Below are 24,610 nucleotides of genomic sequence, written 5' to 3' on the forward strand. Positions count from 1 at the left end.
TCTCAGACTATAGATGAGCAACCAGATTCTGTTTCCTCCTACTTAAAAAACAACCGCAAATGTGAGCTTGGAGGCTGTAAATATGCTGAGCATGGATCAGCATTTTAAAGGCAAATAATATCATATCTGACCTTTGACATAGACAAGGAGAGTTCCCAGGGAGGTCAAGATGAACAAAGCAACCCTTTTAACATGGAGGAGTTTTAAGCCTAATAGGGTTGTCATAATAAATGCCACTGAGGCATGCTTATGGTTCATGACTCTGGGTTATGTCTAGCTCGAGGGTTAACTTACAAAAAACATGTCTCCTCTGACAGTGTCAGTCAGAAGAACAGAGGAAACTAGAATTACCGCCTCACAGTTGTATGCCTCCGCCAACCAGTCAAGTTACAGTTTACATCCATGTCTGTGGCCATGACAGTGGACAATGCTTTCAATATGAATGTTGCTGCAAATAACTTTCAAATTGGGAATGTAGAAGTCAGCTGTTGTGAATTCTCCACCTATTCTACAAAAGTATTACCATTTCTGGAGTGTTATTTACCTGAAAACATGACAAAGAAGGTGATAAACATTTGCATTTGTGTATGTGAGGGTTGAAATGAATACATATGTAATTACATTAAACCCCTGCTAACCATAACTGACTGTCATTTGCTGTGAACATGTAACCAGGCCCGCCAAGCCCCGTAGGACGCAGGAGCAGGCAGGAGCAGGCAGGAGCAGGCACGCAAACTTTGGGAACGAGCAGAGTAGAACACACTAATAGTCAGAGATCCAGCAGGAGTGGGATTATTAGAGCAGGCCCGTGCAGGACTCTACATAGATGCTCCACACACACATCTTCTCCCTGGCAGCACAGAAGATCTGTACAATGAGCACAGTTTAAAACAGACACTCAAGATTAGTGTCACCAATTCAGGATCTGACCAAATGTCTCCACTTCTGTTTCTGAGATATTATGTTGAATAATGGCCAGAAAAGGGTTTTGCAGAACATTATGATGTCACAGTGTAGCTGACCTTTGACCTTTTGGACATAAAATGTCATCACTTTTTCCAATTAGACATTTGTGTGAAATTTTGTCATAATTAGTATATAAGGTCTTGAGTTATGGCCAAAAATGTGTTTTGCAAGGTCACAGTGACCTTTGACCTTTAACCACCAAAGCATCAGTTCATCCTTGAGTTGAGGGGGAACTTTATGCCAAATTTTAGGAATGGCTGTCACCAGCACAGAGGCATAAAAAACATTATTTTTGTGTACATTTATTAGTTTTTAGTCGCTTTTTTTCCTGGATACTTAAATTACTTTGTGAAAATACTTTTTTTCTTTAGGAAGTAATAATAATGTTAGAGCTTAAAGGAGAGGTCAATGAATCAATTAGTCAATCAACACAAAATTTATTGTCAGTTAGTCTGATAATTATGTAACTGTTTCTGTCATTTTTCAAGGAAAAAAAAAGCAAAAAATTTCAGCTTCTCAATTGTATATGATTGTAAATTGAATGGTTTTCTTTTGGTTTCTCATTGTTCGTCGAAAACTTAAAGATATCACCTTTGTCTTTGGGAAATTCTGATGGACACGAGTCACTTTCCACTTGCTGTTAATTATTTACTTTAATCACAACTAAATATCTAATTAACAGAAGAAAGTGACAAAATATACACAATAAATAATGATGTTCACTATTTTCAAACAGCAAAAAAATAGTACATCAAAAAAATAATCAGCACATAATGAAAATCTTTGCTTGCATCCCTAGGAAATATAGATTTAAATAAAGATTTTGTAATAATTACTTATAAAGGGCTGAATGGCTGAGGATTATGAGTTAAGAAAAATCTAACCTGAAACATAATTAAATCAATGCTGTCGCCCGTCTTCTGGGCATGCATTTATTGTGTATATTCATGGTGCACAACTCAACTGGAACTTATTTCTCCAGAGAGACTTTGTCATTTCTTCAGTTAATTAGATATTTAGTTATGATGAAAGAATAAACAGCGATAAACACATTAAGAATAAATAAATGCTACCACGCATATGCACTTACCTCCTTGCCTCCTTATCTTTCCTAACAATATGCATCAGACTCTCAGACAAACTTTTCCCCCCCTCTCTGCGATGTATATTATTCCCATTACTGAGCTTTAATTGAAACCACACAAACTGTCCTTTAATGGAATCAGCGCAGCACAGATCGAAACTCATTAACTCCTAGAGACTCTCAGACTGAATGAAACATGCCGAGATACAGTGGCTTTACAGTTTGAGAAGATGCAGAAGACAAGCTCAAGATTATAAATGACAGCGATCACACCTTTGAGGTAACTCAGAGGTAGAGTGTGTGTGTTTGAACTCACCTTATTCTCTCCCTCAATGACAATGACGGGCACTGAGGTGGCGGGCCAGCGGTGCTTGGCTGGGAGAGGCTTGTCACTGTTCCACAGGACAATGATCTGAAAGAAAGAGGAAGGACATTATCGCCTGCAACAAATAGCATGCGTTGCATCTAATTTGATTTCCTCTCACTAAAACAACTCGCAGCACACTTCCCAGCTTGTTGTACATGTGACATTTATGTGACCTACGGCCGGCAAATGTCACCTTATTACAGGCTAATTGAATGTTAAAGAGCCAGAAGGGCAACTGTTGTGATAAAATATTCCCAATTATGGCTCCAGAACGTTTTAGTCCATGACCAATCACGTCACATTGTCAGGTTTCATTTCTAACCACGACATGTTGCTCAACACATTTTCCGCTTCATATGATCTCACGCTCCATCTCCAACCAGAAGATGGTTTACATGAAGGTCTCATGTTTTATATGACTCGGACTGCTGTACAGCGACATGAATGTGTCACATGGAGTTAACCTTCCCCGATCACTGCACTTCAACAGCAGACCTCATTAACATTTGATGAGGAACACACAGATATACACACATGACATGACTCCTGTCTGACCTTACAAAAGTAATACATTCTTATATCTCAGACTGTTCTCATGCATTTCAAAATATGACTATCCCCTAAACCGCTCCCATGGATGGCTATTTTCCAATGACTGCTGAGCTACCATAAGTAGACATGGCAGGACTGTCAAGCTTTGGATTTGTTCACATGTTGGAGGACTGCACACAAAGTGGTAGCAAGAACATTTCTTGGTATTAAAGGAGTTTAGAGGATGGTGCATTTTCAAAACTAAAAACATAATGTAAAACATGTCAGGAACACACTGAACAGTGTGAAAATTAGCATGTGTGGCTAACTAGCTTACTACCTTTGGTAGTAGCTGACCATAACTGTAAAGGCCAATAGTTAGTATATCATTAGCTAACTACATTAGTTTGCAGGAATACAAATTATGTTGAAAAATGTGTGTCATTTGGCCCATAGAGCAAGTGCACTAGAGACTTTTGCCAGCCTAGCAGCTAACTTCCAGTTTTGCCCATAGCTAACTTCAATGGGAATAATACTTTTGGCCACGGAGAGTGAACCAATATAGGTGTTTTGGCAGTTTGATAAGTTTTTTTGTTTTTATTTACACTTATATGGACAGACATAGTTGTTTATTTCTGTTGTTCTTTTCAGCCGTAACTCTAACATTTAAAAAATACATTTAAATGCGGTGATCCAACGTATCTGATGTTGCTACTGTGGTCATTTTACGTTCTGTCTTACTTTGCCAAAGTCTGTCAAACCAAATCTACGGGCATGGGAGCTAAGAAATGTACTGCTGTGGACATAACCACAGCAAAACATATTTTAGCCACCTAAAAAAATCAGTGTTAGTTGAAGTGTATGCTAGATTTGGACATGCAACTCATATATATGTGTAGTAAAATGATGATGTTTTTGTCAATGGAGTCTGGTGGCTTTGAGATACTGGCTTCATTTCCCTGTTGGAAAGGTAATGCAGTGAAAATATTTTCGATATAGCATACACTTACACTGATGTGGCTAAAACTAACCATTTGAGGCACAATTTGAGGCCGCATTTGCTCAACACCATTTCATTTAATGTACATTATGTAAGGTTTTCCGACCAGAAGTTATCGTAAACAAACTGATTTGGTTTATGCGTGTAGTTCTGGAATTGAAATCTTAACAGGTTTAAGGACAGTCAGGGGCTGTATACATGCTGCGTTTTTTGTGTCCTCAAATTGATTGTTTTCAATGTAGATGTGTTGCAGGTGTTCATATATGCCAGAGTGATGCCGCCAAGGCGCGCATGCATACCCGAGCGCCCATTTTTCAGGGCACGATGGCTGTGCTCTGACATAAACGTAAAGTTGAACATTTTAGTGCAGGGCTGCCAGAGCTTTACGTCTGTCTCACGGACGATAGACCTACACACTTATAAACAGCGCCTGGAAGAGGATCAGCTCTGCACTCAGATTTCAGGTAAATAGGCTTGGTTACAGAGCTTGTCAATGTTGCTAAGCAACCTCAGACGCAACCTGTTGCTGCCCTCTTGAAAGGTGGCTCAAAAAAGGCACAAAAGTAGCACCCAGTGCCCGACCTCGTGTTTCCCAGGCAGTTAAAGACGTGGCATGTGTACAGCCACTTATTAAGGGAGGCGGGGCTTAGCTAATGATCAGTCATCAAAGGGGTGTGGGAACTCCCCCTTAACTATTTTACCAGTGTTACTATATAACACACAATCAGTGTGTCCAATAATACATTTTGTGCTGATGTAGACAGTCTACTATTTGTGCAGTCACTGTGCAGCTCAAACAGAGAGGAAACTATGTGGAGATGGATTGTAAATCAAATGGGAACTTCATTGAAAAATGTATTTCCACAGTTTTATTAGTTTGCTGTTTTCTGAGCTTTGCCTAGAGCTGTAGCACCACCATCTGCCATGTGCTTTGACTTCCAGTTCCTTCAGTTCCGTTGTGCACAGCATTGTGTTGACAGTCATGTCGCTCACAACCCCGTTCAAAAATGTAACAGTTCTGGTTGGTATGCAAGCTGGCATTTCTCAGCAAACTTTTTTTCCCAAGAAAAACATACTAAATAGTCAAAAACAGTGTAGTTAGTTTGTTACTTGAGTTTATTCTATATTGGTACAGTTAAGTGAATCTTTAAAAAAAAAAAAATCAGACATTAAGAGAAATTATTGCAATGCAGGACACGACTAACAATAACATATTTTTTTTCCCCTATAGGAACTGGTGTGCCTGAATCTGTGGGGAATGAATACCCAATTACAGATAATCAAAGTGATAGGAACACATCATCATCAGCATACCATCCTGTAGTGTTCAGTTGCTGTGTGTCAGCTAACATCTGCCCCGCTGAAATGTCCTTGAACAAGTCAGTAAATTAATCCATCCCAATTCCACTATGCAGAGCGAGTAGCCAACACTGCGCTCAGATGTCCCTGATGGAGGTGAATTACAAGAATTTCCCTGCAGGGATCAATAAAGTTTCACACGATTCTGACATTAACTACGTCACATGCAGCAGTGGTTCCCCCTCAGCGATGCTGCACCCTGACTGGACTTGCCAAATTATGAGCTGGGAGCCATAAGGTTTGTTTGCCTCGTGTCTATACAGCAGCTGTGTTTTAGTGTGTGGAAATATGTCAGTGGTCCTAAAGAGAAAAATGACACACAGCTGTTTGATGAATGGGCAGAATTATCTAATCATTATAAGCCAGTCCAGATAAAAAACAAAACACACATCACTCATGAGGCTGAAAGTGTTTGTCATTGTAAGATAACAACAGGTATACAGTCCGGATCTCTGCACACGCACACAGCTGAGAAATGTGTTATTCCACTCTTACGGGGGGCTCTATTCCTTGATTAGAAAGACAGATGGTGTCTCTGTCAGCCCACCAGCCCTCTCAGGGTGCTGATGGTGGCATTGTGTATGTATGCCTGCTTGTGTGTGTATATGACTGGAGGGGAAAAATGGCGAAGAAACTGTTGGTGTATCTGTAGCACGAGTGGAATAAACGTTTCCCTCAAAATGCACGTGCAGGCACGCAGCAGGAGGTCTACTGTGTCAGAATGCGCCTCAAAAGCTTTCTTGCGTCCAATTTAGCCTTCTCCACCCTCCGAGTTCTTTCATTCTCTCCCCCTCCATTCATTTATTTATAACCCTTTTCCTCAGCAGCCCCCCCCCCCCCCCATCTCTCTCTCTCTCCTCTTTTCTGTCCGCTGAGAGTGGAAGAAAAAAACCCCGCCTGTGTACCTGGCTCTCCACTGTGCGTGCACGGCCTGAAGAACGCAAACACAGAACCACCTCCATAAAAATGAAGAAGGCGGCAGAGTTTACTCATTCAACCTGCTATTATGAGAGAATGTTTCGGAGAAAGGTTGGCTGAAAGTGTGCTGATAACGGAATGTGTGGTTTGGGTTTCACCACGCAGAGGTGGGGCTGGCTATTGAACCTCAATACTTTTCTGGATGAAATGTGCCTGGAAAACAAAACAGTTGGAATCGATTGCTTGCTCATATCTGTACTTTTCCTATTTTTTGATCATACAATTGTGAAAGGTGCAGTGTGTAAGATTTAGTGGAATCTAGCTGTTATGTTAAAGAACTGAAACTTCTCCCGTGTGCCAGGGGTGTAGGAGAACTATGGTGGACGATGTTGAAATGCGATAACACGTAGAGCCTTATCTAGAGGCAGTGTTTGGTTTGTCTGTTCTGGGCTACTGTAGAACAACATGGCAAACTCTGTAGAGGAGGATCCGTCAGGTCCGTGACCGAGAGAAAGAAGAATTCAAAAGGTGTACAGTTGCATTTCTCTGTTAAATAAGTAAAAAATATGCGAGAATATTACTTTTCTTAACATTTTGTGAGTTTGTGTTGTGTAAATTGTAGTTTGATAAACCTAAGTGCCTTGCCAGTATATATGATATTATAGTTACATAGTTACATTGTCACATGCTCGTATTAAATATGGCCAAAGTTTCAAATAATGCAGTAACGGCATGTAAAAGTAATCCCTGTGAGCAAAAGCAAGAAATACGATTTCTTTATATGGTCATCTGTTCCAGGCACACTACTGAAAGTGTTTACTTTATATGCACTGCTACATGTAGCTACATGCTAATGTCAGGGAAACACATAATCTTGATTACCAGTGTTGTTGAAATATCCCCGATTTTGGATCATATCCTTGCTGGAACATGTTGGATTATGACGATTCTTTTGTTGAGAGGCTTTTAGTGGGGATTTTTTCACGGTAGAAAGTGCAATATACTCTGTTCCAGTCATTCTCCAGCTGCAATGATGATTACAATGCTAACTGTGTCACCATGAAGAAGGATGCGAGCATCTACTCATGGACGAGAAGCTTGTGAAAGTGCACAATTTAAACATTACATTTAAACATGGCATCCTCCTCTGCTGGGCTGTAATGTTAGCTTGCTCCGTGGTGCAAAAGCACATTTCCTTTTGGATACTGATACGGTTGGCGGGTGTGGTTTGGTAGAAAGAAAATAGTTCCTACTTGAAACTGCTCACAACAAGGTCTGTGGATTATCTTGAGTAAATGAGCCATGATCTCTGGAAAGCGACATTGCTGTTGAATTTTTTTCAAGGTCTTTTTTTTTTTTTTTTTTTGGCGCTTTGAGCACCACAAGCTGAATGCCATCTAGTTCCATTATATTCAAGAGAAGGCAGACACCTCTACAGCCAATATCTCCAACAATCGGCAACTCACACCAAAACTATCTAGACTACAGGTAAGAGGGGAAAAAATATTTTTGATTTTGGGGTGAACTGTCCCTTTAAAATCTGAGAAATATTACTTCTTCTGTTATATGACAGAAAAATGCTTTGTAAAAGGATATGTTTATATTCTTGAAAATAAAGTGCTGAACAATGTATTTTTTTGGCATCAGGACTGGAGGTTTCGTATCGGCACAAGAATCAAAACCCTTCCAATAATAACCAGCCGTACACACTGGGACATGCAGAGAGTCGACATGTTACCCGCTCACATGGAAGGTATGTACGCACACATAGCCAACCACTGACACACAATGCACGCAGGCATGAAATACACACATGGACAAGTACCCCGCCCGTGCAAACACACATTCATATTGTATATTCCACTGCTCAACCAATCACCCTCACACACACACAACTCAACCTGCTGCTCAACAAACAACCACAGACCTGCACGTTCATGCAAGGCACTCACACGGAAACGCATCCCTCCTACACAAAATACAAACTCGCTTACTCATACACTCTGCTGGCCAAACAAACAAACAAAGACACACACATACACACCCACACACAAAAACCAGCCATCGGGGAGCACATTCCATTTCATTTCCCGTGCTGGTAAGGAGCAAGCAGGGGAATCAATACATGCCGTCTCCAGCTGTGCTGAAGGGGGTTTCGCTGCCATGGAGACAGATGTAGCACTGCTACAAATTGCTGCTCTAATTCAATCCACCGGAGTTAACACACACACACGGGGATGGAGGATGAGCGCCGTTGTTGCTCTGGTTGGAAAATGTGATCGCAAAGCAGCCGTATGAGCCGCATGATGCGGTGCAATTTGGGGAGTCACAAGGTGGAGATCAGTGGAGGATTCTGGGTATACTGCAGTGAACGTACACACACACACACACACACACACAAATAAATTACCTGTGCACAGTACTGGGACTTGGCCACAGCTACCAGGAGCTTGAGTATGGGCTGCGACTGGGACACCAGAGGAGAGACAGCATGGATGACCGCTGTGAACTTGGGGTACGGTTTGATACCTGAAACACAACAGAAGGACGGTCACTCATTAATGCAGCTTAAAAAATCCAGAAAAACAATGCTGGCTGGCTGGAACAGAGCGAGCCGACTGTCAGCCATCAATGTAATTTCAGGCTCTTTGACGAGAATACAGTCGGACGAGAACAGAAGGCTCTCATTTACAAACACTTCACATCTATTTTCAGAGAGATGTTTTAAGATGTCACAAGCAGTTCAAAAATATAGATGATATAATTGTAAGGGATGTACGTTTTCAAGCCAGTCTTAAAATATTCAACAACGTTAATGTGTTTTGAAAATGCCAAATCTCTTGATCACTGAATATTTCATTTTGGAAACTCTTCAGCTCTGTCTGGAACCCAATGAACAGGCGACTAAGTGCTGATGTGACTCTAAATTCAGTCTGACTTGATGTTGGAGTAGAGTAATCGAGGCTGAAAATGAGCAGGAAATAAGATATTGAGCAAGACGGATCATAGAGGACGTTCAACTTTTCCTAATTTAAATCTAATCTAACCCAAACCAACAAAGCATGGCGCAGAGGAGATAGCATTAGAAGAGTCTCCTTTCCGCTACCGAGCAACTTTTATGATGAGGAATATACGCAGTCTTAAAACTCGGTAAACTATCCCTGTGATGTGTCATGAAAAAGTTAAGAGTGTGCCGAGTTTCTAAACACCTGGGATGTAAATCTGTAACAAGCTTATAAACAGACTTCCATGAAACATTGAACAAAACCTGGAGCAGAATTACTGTCATGCAGCTTATTTTAGATTCTGGAGGATGTGCATGCTGTTTTCTGTCTTTAGCACATGAGTCTCCGAGACTTTTTTATCACATCCCGCATCAGCACATTACACATCTCACCAGCTAAATGTTTATAGCAACACAGATAGCTGGTTAAGGATTGATTTAGCCATTGGAGGCTATTAAATAACCACAATGAACATGCCTGTTTACATACCTTTGAATACTTTTAATATGGGGTTGTTTTCCAGGGTTTCGTTTCAAACAAGTACATTTTTAATGCTACAACATCACTGACATTTTACAATAGTGATTTGTTTTGTGACACCTGACAACACAGGTGTAGATTTCAGAGGAATGCAGTCCTCTTTAATATTTAGAACAAGTATATTGGTCCCCTGCAATAAAAACCCGTAAGCAGCAGAGGACTTTTATTTTGACAAAATTAAAGACATTTACACCATAGATTGATGCAGACAAGGTACAAATTGGTTCACAAACATTTCAAAACAGGAAATTAAGTGTTTGATTCTCAAAATATTCTAATGGAGAACCCCCATACCCTGTTTGATATTGGTGAAACAAAACCTACACCCTTGCTGAACAATGATCCCTTACCACCATCACAGGGAACAATGTCTACGAACTGAAAGCATTTCAGTAACTTGAAAACAGCAAACTTATGATAAAGTCCAACTAAAACAGAACTTTGTCTTTTCTTTTTTTCATGTCTTATCAATCGACACCCTCCGATTTTTATTCAAGACAACAGCGTGCTTCCACCTTTTTGGCAACAGATTGGGAAAGGCCCTTTCCTGGTTCAACATGACTGTCAGTCTGTGCACAAAGCATGGCCTATCAAGATATTGTCTCTCCAGTTTAGTTTGTTTTTCAGTTTTGGAAGAAAGTGACCAGCCTGAACAGAGCCCTGACCTCAACCCCATCCAACACCCTTGGGATGATCGCCTGGCCTCATCACCTGCCATCAGCAGTCAACCACTAATGGTCCAAAGTCTCGTGGAAAACCTTCACAGAGGAGTGAAAGCTGTCGTATTGTTTTGATACCTCTACCTAGATGTGCCGTTATCACAAACTGTTATTAATGTAACAAAATTAATGTGTCATTTATAAACTGTTGTGGATTTTTTCATTATTCTCAAGAATACTGTTGTTAAATTGTTGTTGTATTGTTTTCTTATCAGCCTGAAAAATCCAGTTTCCTTTTGGCTTCCGAATGAAACGTCCATTTAACCAAAGCAAGAAAAACAATCTCCGCTCCCGCTGTGTGTGACTGAGTGTTAATATGCATGATGTGTGTGTGTCTTGTTATTGGCTCTTAGAGAACAAAAAAGAAGTGTCAGTTGGAAACAAACTCTACTGCTTTGATTTTACTCAATTACCCATCAGCGACAAGCCACCTTGTCTCCTAAAAGCCCATCCGTGTTTAATTGCTTCCTCTTTGACAAACAAATAAACTTGTTGGCGTTGTAATCCATGCCTGTCACCGTGCCCATCCATTTTAATATCAGCCCTCCACTCCTGGTGTTCCATCAACTGAATTTGTGCGTTTGTACCATCGCCGTCTGTGCATGTATGGGTGTGTGTGTGTGTGTGGATGTGTTGTGGCAGCACTGGATGATGATGGAGTGAAGGAGTGAGGGATGGAGAGGCTCCCGGGTCACAGATATGTGGCAGGGGAAAACTCGGTGTTGCTGAACCGTAGCGGGAGGAATTGGCCTCGCCCCAGCGGTAGCACCAGTAGCAATGCTGACTCAAAACCCAATGATGGACGGGCTGGTGTGTCAGCACGACTAATACAAACATCCGTCAAAGACCTATTCCTCCACTCCACTTGCTGCCACACACATGCTGTCAGAGGAGGGCAGTAGATCAGGGGTGGAGGCCATATTTCAGACAAGCTCCAAATCCACAGCTTTGACCAAAATCGACACAAAGTTTCTTCTCAAGTAAAAGTTGTGACAAAATATTTGGTGCTGGAGTGACGGATGATAAAGAAACTTCTCTGACCAACCTTTATGGATCAGTTCTTTGCTACATACTAGGTGTGTGGAAACGTTATATAACAGCACTTTGTACAGTTTATGATGTGTCTCTGCTTTTGTGTTTGTGTCTGTGGCACTGACCCAGTGTGGCGTAGTAGAAGGGGAAGTCTCCCAGGTATCCAGAGTACTGCGGCATAGCAAAGAGTCCCCCAGGGTGACTGTTCCACATCAGGCTGCTCCTGGAGCCGTGCTCCAAAACACGGTCCTGGATGATCTACACAAGGAAATGGCAAGAAAAGCCCACATTAAAATAAACTGCTTAAAAACTTCATCTTTAATTTAGAAGTAAATTGAGCAATGGTATGTATCAAGCAGTGGTGTAGTCTATGTGATTCACAGGCATATAAGCATATAAGCTCCAGGGTTTTCATATACCCACTTAAAAATGCGGCAGAATGGCTTATATAACAACATAGATTTGTGACACAATTTTTAATTTAAGCCATTTATTTTCACAAATACAGGGTTTGAGAGATGTAACAGCAAACTGAACTAATGCTGCAGAACATGCAGAAAGACCCAGCTAAGTGCATAGTGTGTGTGTGTGTGTGTGTGTGTGTGTGTGTGTGTGGATGAGCGAGAGGCGGGGATACGGTGAGAGCAGCAATCACAGCAGTGCAGAAATTAGTAGTGAAGTTGTCTACGAGTAAATGTTCAGTATAGGTTTCACTTAATGCACTACTCAAGTCCAAAGTAAACCTTCTGTGTCTTGCTTCTGAACTTCTGGGTAAAGTGAAGCTGGTTAGCATCAAGCCCCAGGTGCAAAACAAGCAGTGGAGCCCCTAGAAATTTTTCATAGGGGTGGCCACTGAAAATCTTAGGTTAGCACACCAAAAACAAAATTTTATTACACTGTTGTAGTAGCCTATATATGCTAAAAAAACTATGTCACTATGAGAATTAAGAAATTTCATACTGATATACTTTGATGTCTTATTTTACAGTTAATATTGTGAATTATCTGATTTACATAGTGTGCCATCAATACAGTTAACATTTTAAGTTCCACTACACACCTGTTTAATGTGTTGTGTGTTGTATAATTATGTTAGCATAGTCTTTTCCTTAAAAAGACTAATAAGCTGCTTTTATTTGAGTAATTTTTTTCACTTAAATAAAAAGCATTCTTTTTTTTCTTTTTTTTTTTTTTTTAGAATTTTTGTTATTTTAAAAAATTTTAGTTTGACTATTTTAGTTTGTCATGGATAAATGACCAACATGCATAAACGCTCATAATTATGGGCTCTGAAACGGAGACAACCCCTGACAAAGCCCTGTGAAACAAAAGTGCAGCAACAGCATACTAACATCAACAGATTTCAGATTTGAGATTTATATTTCTAAGATTTAATTTATTTATAATTTATCTATAGCCGTTTCTCAGTATTTGCAAAAACTGAAACAAAAATCAGCCTCTGCATTTAACCCATTCTATACACTTAACAAAACAAACAAGTAAAAACAAAACAAAAAACACATGTTCCAATAGTCAAATATCCAGCTCTAGGAAGCTATCCTTTAATGCAGCATGTAATACTACATTTATATTTCAGGGGTTACTCCGGTGATTTAGTACTGTAATTTCATAAAGTTGGGGGATTTGCAAGGGACAGAGAAAAACTGAATACAGTAGTAAAAATTAAAAAAGCAGAGGCAGAAATCCTGACTTCAGTCCCCCCAGAACACTGGATCCTACATTTTCCATAATGTAACCAACAGCATCTTTTTGTTAGACTCTTCCCTTATGTCTTATGTGGTCAAATCCACAGTGCTTTGATTAAAATTTGTTATCACACTGACTCACAGATAAATGCATAGACAATGCACAACAAGACATCTACAACAGTCACTGATCAACAATCAAACAAAAGGAAGTTACAGATTATAATGATGCTGACAAACTGGGTAAAAAAGGCTTGATCTAACTTTGAAGCGTTTGAATGGAGACTTTAAAGGAATTTACAAAGATCTGTGTTACTTTGACAGCCACAAAGAACTTTAAGGACACCCTGTCTGTTGCCAGGATCAAACTTTGATGCCTTTTTAATTACAGCGGGGTCTTTGTATCCTTCAGGCCACCGTGCCATTTGGGAGGCTTCCTTTTCAATTCAGCTAGTTAAAACAAACACACAAAAAACTACCTTTAAATAACATTTCAGTCAGGTCTCGGAGGACTCGTAAGAATCAAAACTATTTGTGTTGATAGAGGAACAGACGTTTGGCTTTCAGATTATGGCGGGTGAAATATTAAGGATTTGATCAATGAGCCTTGTAATCACACCTATAAAACATTTCACACTGCGAAATGAGTTTTCTCACAAAAAAACACCAAGAAGCAGATAGCCATAAATGTGAATGAATATCAACACGGCTAATGTTCCAACTCCCAATAACCCCATTTCAATTCAGAATGATATTCAGAGGATTATTCAAAACCCAGTCAGTGAATTAGAGCAGGTGGAAAAATGTTATAAAAGTGAGTCCACGGGCGTTGGATGAAAGCTAGAAAGCTGGCTGAGCTTTCCAAATGTTTGCTTTGTATCACTTCAATAGCAGCTATTGATCGTGTCAAGAGTGAATCGCAGTGGCACAAAGCTGAGCTGAAAGAAATCTATGTTATTGTGTAATATTTCCTCCACAGACAAACCCGGCCGAGGTCTTCTTTTTTTGTAGGTAGAACAGCAAGTCAAAGGCATCTGTGCCGGTCAGCCACACAGACAAAGGCCATTGGGAAAAAAAGAGCCAAACACAGACAAAGTCATCAGCTGTATTTAAGCACCAGTCAGTTAGGCCGGCCCCAATCCTTTCTGCGCCCAAATAGAGCAGTCAGTCAAACGGTCAGACGTGAGAACGGCCGCTATTTTCCCAAGCTGCAGCCCGCCGTCGGCCTCTGCTGAACAGGCAGGCAGGGGAAAGAGATATTGCTGCTGTGCCCTTGAGCCATGCTAAATTGCTGCAGTAAAACAGACACAGGTTTGCGGCTGTGTTTTATGGCGGCGACTGAATCGGGGAGGTGACGGCTGCTGGCTTGGCAAAAGGACGGATGTATAGAAGGAGGTGAGGAGAGTCAGGTGGGCAGCTGATAGCTTTTCGAATTGTAAAAAGTTAATAATATAGCTGGAGGGAGCTCACTGTAATAATATTGACAAAGCAACATAAAAATTCATCACAGGGAGACAGCGATGTAAAAGGAGAGAGAGGAGGGGAAAAACAGCACTGGGTAAGTTTTTTTTTTTTTTTTTTTTACTTTTCCAAGCTTTGTCCCTGAGGGCAGTCGATAACCATTTGCCTCAGCCGAACAGATTAACTTGAAATCCGTTAACTTCTCTATAAAAACACTGCCTGCCACCTTAAAAACCCCGAACCCTCACACCTTATGAGGGGCAATTTTGCTCGCTTGGCTGCGGCTCCTCCCCCGTCGGCAGCCCTCAGTCGGGACATGATGGACGACTCAATCTCACCTCAGAACAGCCACAATCAACCAATTAGAGCATGATAGATAAATCCTGCTTCTCTGGGAGCACACTGTGAGCTCCGCTTTAATAGGTGGGTTTAATAGGTGTACCAGCAGCACAGTCCCGGCTATATTGACCTTGTGATTGGTCGAAACGTGGCCGCTTCCTGACAGGAAACACTGCATGATAGGTTGAACTCGTGTTTCCTTCCCCTGCTTGCCATCCTCGCACACACACACACACACACACACACACACACACACACACAGTTTGGAGTAGATGTGGGAAGTCAATAAAAAGCAAGTGTGCTTGTGAATGTGTGTGAGGAGATTCAATCTGTCAAGATATCGGAGTGTGTGCATGTTGTGAGTGTGTGTGGATCATCACAGATCTGCAGCGAGGAGGAGGAGGAGGGTGCGGGCTCGACAGGATGAATAAACCATGTCGCTCGTTATCTCGGGGGCTGCCACGGCAACGCCATTTACATATGTCACCCCTTCTCCTCTTCACCCTTTCTCCCACCACTCTCCTCTCCCCTCTCTTTACAGGACAGTCAGTCAGGATTAAGTGTTTAGCCCTTCGCTGCATTCAATGTGAACACACACACACACACACACACACACACACACAGACACATACACAGACTGAGTCACAAGCTTTTGCCGCATCACCTTGCTCTTTAGTGTAGAGTGACAACATGTCAGCGAGGTTATGCCTGGGTGGTGCCATGTGTATCTGGGCTGACACACCTTGACATATGGAGATGTGTTTCTCACTCTGCGTGCGTGCGTGTGTGTGTGTGTGTGTGTGTGTGTGTGTGTGTGTGAGATAGCGCACAGTGAGACAGGGCCAGATAACAAACAGACCAGAGATGTAGAGCGAGCTAAAAATCAGACAGACTCTAGATACTGAAGCTATGACAATCTGCCTGCCGAGTGTGTGTGTGTGTGTGTGTGTGTGTGTGTGTGTGTGTGTGTAGAAGAGTCAAATTCAGATGTAAGATTTGGAAGGTTATACTATACGTAAGACTGTAGGATTGAGGGGAATCCTGCTCCGAGGCTTTAGCGTCGTGGTAAGAGAGGAAATTAAATGCGTGATGGGATACTCGGATGAGGGAGGAGGAAGGCAGAAGAAGACATTTGCAACCACAGCATGAAGCTAGCAGTAAGCCCAGGTGTTATCCCTGCATCTATAAACAACTGGTTTAAACTGAATAATGAGGGTGGGGGATTGGAGGGAGGAATAGCTTTTCCAGTCACAACTTTTTCTAAACTGGATTGTTGTTAACAAAGTAGATGTGCATGCCAAAAGGAGGTCAGAGGAAGGGGAGAGGCTTCTGAACTCTATGTGATACTCCTTCACTTTGTCCCAGATTGGATTCCAACAATGACCAGTTTTCATGACGGGGAAAAAAGTATGAATGCATATTGAATGCTGGAAGAAAAGATGTTTTTTTTATGGTGTCAGTGGGCTTCAAACCGCCTCTCCCTTCACACCTTTCACAACAACAATTATTTTGTAACCTTTCAAAACTAACATTCCAACAGGCAAGCCAACTTTAGTGGTTGGCCAGGTGTGCAGAAATGAGTGCAACATTTTCAAACTGTTTGAAAGTGTTGTACTGTTATCCCCATGTCAACCATCATGGCATCTTGCTCCTCAGTGATGGCTTTTTGCATTAGCTTCAAGTGTGACCGATTGGAACAGCAAAAACACTTTTGTCTTTGGTGTCAGTTGGATGATTTTAAACACGAGTCTAAGGCTGCAACTAATGATTATTTTCATTTTCGATTAACCTGTCGAGTATTTACACGACTAATCCATTTGTTGTTTGGCCTATATAATGAAAGAAAATGGTGAAAAATGTCAATCAGTGTTTTTTTTGTCCACATAACAAAACTATTCAGTTTACGGTCATGGAGGATTAAAAAAAAAAAAAAAAAACAGAAAAAAGTCACATTCAAGAAGCTGAAATCAGAGAATTTTGACTTTTTTTTTTTCTCAATAAATTTACACAAACCAATTAATCAATTATAGATTTAGTTGGCAATTAATTGTTGCTGCTCTAAACAACTCATAGAGAAGAACTAAAGTGACTTAAGATATGCTAAATATACTATTAAAAACTTCCTGAATCATTATTGGAAGCCATTCTAACTGATGAGAACTTCTATTTTACAGTTTTACAGACCTGTGTTCGAAACTCATAATGCCAGATTTTGGGCAGAATATCATTTTAAGGCACTGGTTTCAATCCCCCAAAATCTATCCATCCATTTCAACCGCTTATCTGAAGCCAGGTTGCGGGGGCAGCAGGCTGAACAAAGCATTGCATACGTCCCTCTCCCTAGCAATGCTTTCCAGCCTCTCCTGGGGGACCCGAAGGCATTCCCAGGCCGGACGAGATATGTAATCCCTCCACCATGTTCTAGGTCTGCCTTAGGGCCTCCTACCGGTGGGACGTGCCCAAAACACCTCCAACAGGAGGCGCACAGGAGGCATTCTGATCAGATGCTGGAACCACCTCAACTGACCCCTTTCAGGAAGGAGCAGCGGCTCTACTCCGAGCTCCCTCCGGCTGTCTGAGCTCCTTACCCTATCTCTAAGGCTGAGCCCAGCAACCCTCCTGAGGAAATTTGGCTGCTTGTATCCGTGACCTCATTCTTTCGGTCACTACCCATAGACCATAGGTGAGGGTTGGGACGTAGATGGACCAGTAAATTGCAAGCTTTGCCTTCTGGCTCAGCTCCCTCTTCACCATAACGGTCCAGCACAGTGCCCACATCACTGCAGACGCTGTGCCAAACCGCCGATTCATCTCAAGCTCCACTTTACCCTCACTCATGAACAAGACCCCGAGATACTTGAACTCCGTCACTTGGGGCAGTAACTCACTCCCAACCCAACTGCCATCCCCCAAACTAGACACCAAAATTTAAGTTTACATTCTACTTTGGTGCCCATTAGCTCGATTCTTGGAGCTGAATTGCCTCATGAAAGCTGTAAGACATATTCAAGTACAACCACTACTACCTATACTAATACCACTGGCACCACTTCAAATACTACTACAACTTCTGATTATTGTTAACTTTTGCATCCATCAACAAATAGAGACTGTGCTGACACACTGTTAAATGTTGAGAATCCAGTGTCAAAGAAACCCATAAATGGAGTCACAGTTTAAAGGAAACACCCTGTTTCATCCACTTTGAGTAAAACAGACAGCAGCTTGTGACAAATTCTCTGTGAACATGTACTGAAATGTCCTTTAACTCTCTGTAAACGACTCTGTCCAGCCTTCTGTTTTGCTTTTAGCCTGGTACCAAAGAGACCGAAGAGAGGCCTGAGAATAAAGCGAAGATTGCAGAGAGTCTGCTGTGACACTGCAGCCCTCTGAGAGAAAGACTGATGATGGAGTAGGAGAGATGAAGGCAGAGAGGCCAGAGGGGCTGGTGGTTTTGTGCATGTGTGTCTTGCATCCTTACCTCTAGTGTGGTCAGCACTATCTTCTCTACAGATGAGAAGTAGGCCTCCCAGAGGAACTGAGTCTGCTGTCTGAGGGACAGGATCTTATCCTGGTGGATGGAGCGCACCGTGGTGGGGATCTGCAAAACGACAAGCAGTAGTCAGTCATCACTCAGGACTGATCTGGGACCTAAACTGTGTTGACAGGAAGATTAAAATTGGTCCCAGAGACACACTCTGGAAATCCCATCAACCACGAGAGAAAGCACATTAAGGTGTGGAAGCCGTGTGAGCTGTAGCTGAAGCAGATATTGCAGGTTTCTGTAATGGCAGCCACAACTATTCTTAAGTAATTTAGGTCAAGTCCAAGTCTTAAGTGTTGTCAAAGCATTTATTAAGAAAGGTCTGAAGTCCTCGAGGGCAAATCCAAGTTGAGTCACAAAATTTTAATAAATAAACTGCAAGTCAGTTGCAATACTTTCAAGTCTTTAAATGCTGACCATTTTGCTTACAGCAGTGTTACTGAAGGTAATGTAGTTTACACTGATGAGACCAAGTCTTTTTAATGAGTAGACTTAGCAATCTAATATTGAAGGAGTGTTTCCATTCAAGCGTTTTTTTTTGTTCGTTTGTATTTTCAGAATTTTACAGGGTCAGAAGACTATATCTCACTATAAGGTCCACCTAACCTTGGCTGCATTCAGCCATGATAAAATTTAGCTAAACATTTATTTCAATGGAAACAATGGTGCGTCACAAACTGTTGTGTTACACAAGCGCAGGGTTTAACTCAGTTCAAAGGGGCATGGGAAATATATGCTTACATTGCAAAAGCAAGCGTGCAATAAAAACAAAAAATGTATGTACAATAAGTAAAAATGTGCTAGAATTTGTTTAACATACATGCCACTGCTGATTGGGTAACACTTCTGACACACCCGCCAAATGAAAGAAAACATGTCTCAAAGCCATTTTTGCACCATTTTTAGTTGTTTTTCAAGCGTTAAACTACATCTTGTTTCTCAGGAGCCATCTTACCAAAATATAAGACCACACGTTATTATGTGATCTGAATTTTACACTTGAGTCACAGGGTAAAAACTTAACTATCTCTATAGCCCCTTTTGCACTGCCAGATTTTCGCCGAATGTTGGGCCGTTTTGCCGGCAAGTTGTGAGCGTTTAGACACACAGAACTGGACTGGCGAGTTGATCCAAGGGCCCAATTTTCCGCCTCGTAGGGTAGTCATATTGGCGGAACCCTTTTAGTTTAAAAAGACCGAGGGGGCCTTCCGCCATGGGAGGAGCTGTTGATGATGTCGCACGTGCGACCCACTGGCGTTGGATAAACAGGAAACAGCTGATAGCAGGAATTAGTGAGCAGCTAGTAGCAAGAGGGAAACGCAAACCTGACAGACACTGTAAAGATGAGCAACTGGGGAGACAAGGAATTGCGCACCCTCCTTGCCCTCGCAAATGAAGAGGCCATTAACCGTCAGATGACGGGGACGGTGAAGAACGGGCCGACTTACGAGACAATTGCCGAAGGACTGACCAGCCGCTGCTTCCCTCGCACATCACTGTTTACGTCACACGCTGAGCTACACGTTTTTTTACTTGCTCACGCCCCCCATTGTCCCAAAAAAAAAAGACTGCTGAAAAAACACTGATTGGGCTTTCCTGCAAATTTGCACAATTCCTATTTAAAAATGGCTTTAGACAACTGAGCAACTCCATGCTGAGGAAGGCCACAACATGTGGTTGAAAAATCTGGAAACAAAGCAAGTTTTCTCAAACTGCCTTTCTTGACCTTGCTTTCCAAGGTCGAGAAAAAAGTCACTTTCCTTCGATTTGTATGGATCACATCCAACATGTGTGTCTATTTCCTGACGATACCTGATGCCTGCCGGTTCATCCATCACTTCAATGTAGTCACATCCCTCTATTCCCAATTCAGGCTGTATATGATTAATTGCTTCCTGCCCTGCAGCTGAACTTCGCGTGTCATAGTAGTCACGTGTATTAGAAATGAGCAAATTCCTTAGTATGGGAGCAAAATATGTTATTCTGAAAAGGTAGAGTCCCAGAGGGGAAAAAATGGCATTTACAGACATACATTTAAGGGAATGAAGCACACAACACAGGAATTTACGAATAATATCACAGCAACAGCAACTATCAGTCATCAAACAGTATTAGGGATGAAAAGCCAAAATGCTGCAGCAGCTTTTGCTGAATGCTATTGTACTTTTATTCAAAGAGCTGTGTAGTTTAATCTCTGTGTGAGTTCATTTGTCATAGTAAAGGGGGGATAATGGCAAATAAACACTTTTTATCCACTCTTTAGTAAATACTCCCCTATTCAACTAACGTTTTCATTGGAGGAGTAAATATACTGTGTGTGCAGTATTTTCCAAACATTTCTCCCTGTTTAAATAGAAAGAAAATACTTCTAATGCACAGTACAGGTATCCCATATTTTGTGAAAAACATTAATATAATGTCCTGTATGTTGCATTGTCTCAGCCCATCATACTGCTGTAAAATACATGACTCCACAGATAGATCCAGGATGGCTCAGGCACACTGGTGCTGCACAGAGTTATAAAACTCAATGTCAAACAATATTATTACACACTTCATTCAAATTAACATTTAATGGGCATATAATTACTTTTTCCCCATGAAGTTCAAGCAATTCCAGCCAAATCCATTTGCTCATTCTATTTATTTGCCCTCTCATATAACAATGTGAGGCTCTGAGTGGCATTGTCAAGCAGTCTAGGACTTAGTATGCTGCTTACGTTTTGTTTAGTTGTCTATCACTCCACCAGAAAACAAAACAGGATTTTGGGGAATATAAGTGAGGAGTGTGTGCTTAGGATATCGACAGCCGGGGAAAAGGTTTTGTTTTCAGTGTGTGGGACTGCAGCTGTTTCTCGGCCTGGTATAGTTTTCAGGTGATACATGGAGCATGCGGTTTTGTGTGAGTGTCGTCCTCGGGCCGTTACCTGCAGCAGGAGCCTCTCGTCGCCGATCACCGCGGCTGTGTTCCAGTCGATGATCTCGGAGAAAGGCAGCTCCCAACCGTTACTCAGCATCACTGGCACACATGCAGCCTGAGACAGACACACACACACACACACACACACACACACACACACACACACACACACACAGAGAGGGAAGCTTGGACATGATCCTCTACAAACACAATCACAGCTACAGCTAAACCATGACTGCTGTGCTACATATTGATCTGGATTATTAAAGCTGCAAAATGCGGCTCTTTTCATATGAAGCCTGCACTGTATTATACTTGATCAGTTTGTGTTGTCTGTGACCCTTTGTGTTCATGCCTAAATTCCCCATATGTCAAAAAATTGGATTTTCTTTGAATTTTCAGGCTTCTCTGGTGTAATGTGGATATATCACACATAAAATCACTACTGAGGCTTGTAGCAGCCAAGCAGGGGAGTCACTACAATAACACACGCAACATAAGGCCCATTATTGTTTTTATTGATGCCAACTTTATCAGGTGCAGACTAGATGCTGTTTCAGGGTCGAAAATCCCATCAAAGGGCTGAACTTAAACAACTGAAAGGGAAGAGCAGCTGCCTTGAACTGTCATACTACAGATTTTATCAAAATTATTGGTCCTAATTACACGAGAAACACTTATTGCAGAACTTTTTTTGGACTGTATCCTGACAAATTTACAAATGACAGAAATGAATGGAAATGCACTTAGTTGTATTAACTGACTTTTGGGGAGGGCAGCAGCAGAAAAAGCTGTAAGGACAACATAGACATATTATCATCTAATAAAACTAATATGCAAGTCCAGTATTCTCCTTTTAGCTTATGTTTTGCCGCTAGTTCTTGGGGGAAATATCATTTATCATATACTTATATAATACATATAAGGGGGAGAGAGAGGGGATGACATGCAGCAAAGGGCCTTAGGCTGGACTCAAACGTGGGCTGCTGCAGCAAGGAGTCAGCCTTAATGGTAGATGCTCTACCCAGTGAGCTACCAGGACATCCCATGTATGGGGACCTTTTTTTCATGGTAAATAGATATAGGGGAAACACTGCATAGTCATTTGACATGTAATGGTCTATTTGTTCATACAAAAAAAGATTTACTGCTGCTTTAATTAAAACAAAAGCAGCCTTAGTGCACAAATACAAGCTCAAATGTAACCTAAACATACATACATGTTGCTTGGATCATTGCCGCAAAATCTGAGATCAGACATGAGCTCAACACAACGCAGCTTAGCAATCAGATAAACAGAAATAAGCTTGAACACACAATCTAGATAAGGAGGCAGGCAGGCAGCATATAGTTACAGATAGCGAGGAATTCAATATAACGATGACTGATATGAATATGAAAAAAAACAAAAAAAAAACAGCAGCAATTTGTTGGAGAGCAGATTACAAAGAGTCTAACATTCTGGATTTATATAAACCAGAAACACATTTATCCACTCTGCTGCGACTCTAAAATACACAAAAAGAATTTCTTAATTATGTGCGTAATAGCTCTGTTTCTGATTCTGTTTGTGGTTATTTGATTTCTTAAAAAAAACCCATTTTAGTAACTTATGAGCCTTAAAATCAAAGAAAACAACCACACCGTGTCTACTTGAATTGTTTTGACTTTATTTTGAAGGTTCAGTGTGTAAGATTTAAGGGGATATATGGGCAGGAATGGAATATGATATACTAAGTATGTTTTCTTTAGTGAATAATCACCTGAAAATAAGAATCACTGTGTTTTCGTTACCTTAGAATGAGACGTTTATATCTAGATAGGGAGCAGGTCCTCGTATAAGGAGATCACCATGTTGCACTGCCATGTTTCTACCATTTGCAATTTGACATTCACTACTGTAAGCTGCCCCTCCATGACTGCTTTATTCAGTGTTTTTACTGGTTTAAACCACCAGGTCAATTTGTTTTGGAGAGGAAGAGACCTTTGCGGATAATTCAGCTCCTGGTAACCCCCCCTGAACATTTGGATCTTATGTTGTAAGAGAAAAAAGGTGAGCAAAGAGTAGCAAGTGCTGGGCGTGCAGCCTGTCTCTGACATGCCCCCTAAATCTTACACACTGTTACTTTAAGTGAGTGCACTCACTCAGAGTATGGCCATTTTATGCTTCTTTTTTTTTTTTCACAGCTGCACCTGTTGACACATCGGTGTTAAAACGGTAACTTCAGCCGCTGAAAAGTTAATTACTCAAAGGAGGCGAGCAGGAGGAATGATAAAGAGAGGAGAAAGGGGAATGTAGAAAGATCAAAAGGCAGAAGAAAGTGGATAAATAGCTGTATAAAAAAAGATGAAAAGAGGGGAGGCAGTGAAGCTGAATGTGACCTTTTGGCAAAGGAGTGGCAGAGGGATGGAGGGATGAGAGGAGATGTAGAGGGAACAGCTGGTGTGTGTGTTTGCGTGTGTGCTCGTGGTGGGAGTTTGATGTAATGACGGCCCTGTCACTCCCAGGTCATAAAGGTGTCAGCTAAACCAGAGCTGGCCCTCAGGCTCTGCTGCTGTCTCCTCCATGAATACACACACACACACACACACACACACACACACAAACACAATCCCAGGCATACAGATATGTATACAGACACACAAACAACCTCCAGGCACACACACAAACACACACAGCTGACCTCTATTAGCAATTGCTTTCTCATGCAAAGACCAAAGCCTGTAAATACTCTCCCTCCGTCTTCCTGTAGACGGTGCGAGTCGATGGATGGAGTGAGTCAGACAAATGGAGAAAGGAGAGGAGAGGGCATTTTTCCCTCCTGAGTGAAGTGTGCCTAGTATGTGTGTGTGTGTGTGTGTGTGTGTGTGTGTGTGTGTGTGGCAGCTGATAGTGAGATAAGCGCACTTATGTGGGTGCACTCTGTGGACGGTAAGGAGAGGTAAAGGACAGTGCAGTAGTAATGCGGAAGAGTGCAGTGCAGTTATAGAAATGGATGAACAGGGGTGAAAAAAAGAGACGTGGAGTGTGTAGATTTCAAGAGGTCTGAGTAGAGTGGAGGTAAAAGCAGATCCTGTATTAGAGTTTACTTCATAGGTAATAATAGTCATACAGTCTG

At 41.5% G+C, this 24,610-nt stretch overlaps 1 protein-coding gene across 1 annotated transcript in view; it reads right to left on the reverse strand.

The window, feature by feature from the left end:
• Nucleotides 1-24,610, reverse strand: part of ext1b (exostosin glycosyltransferase 1b) — a 159,716-nt gene that overhangs the window by 17,200 nt on the left and 117,906 nt on the right. The window contains exons 3-7 of the mRNA XM_033636534.2: nt 21,499-21,606; nt 18,509-18,628; nt 11,647-11,779; nt 8,636-8,754; nt 2,367-2,462 (exon numbers count right to left, since the gene is read on the reverse strand). Coding sequence (XP_033492425.1) covers nt 2,367-2,462; nt 8,636-8,754; nt 11,647-11,779; nt 18,509-18,628; nt 21,499-21,606 — 576 coding nt within the window. The remainder of the gene's footprint in view (nt 1-2,366; nt 2,463-8,635; nt 8,755-11,646; nt 11,780-18,508; nt 18,629-21,498; nt 21,607-24,610) is intronic.

This window comes from Epinephelus lanceolatus, chromosome 16, assembly GCF_041903045.1.
Source record: "Epinephelus lanceolatus isolate andai-2023 chromosome 16, ASM4190304v1, whole genome shotgun sequence".
NCBI lineage: Eukaryota > Metazoa > Chordata > Actinopteri > Perciformes > Serranidae > Epinephelus > Epinephelus lanceolatus.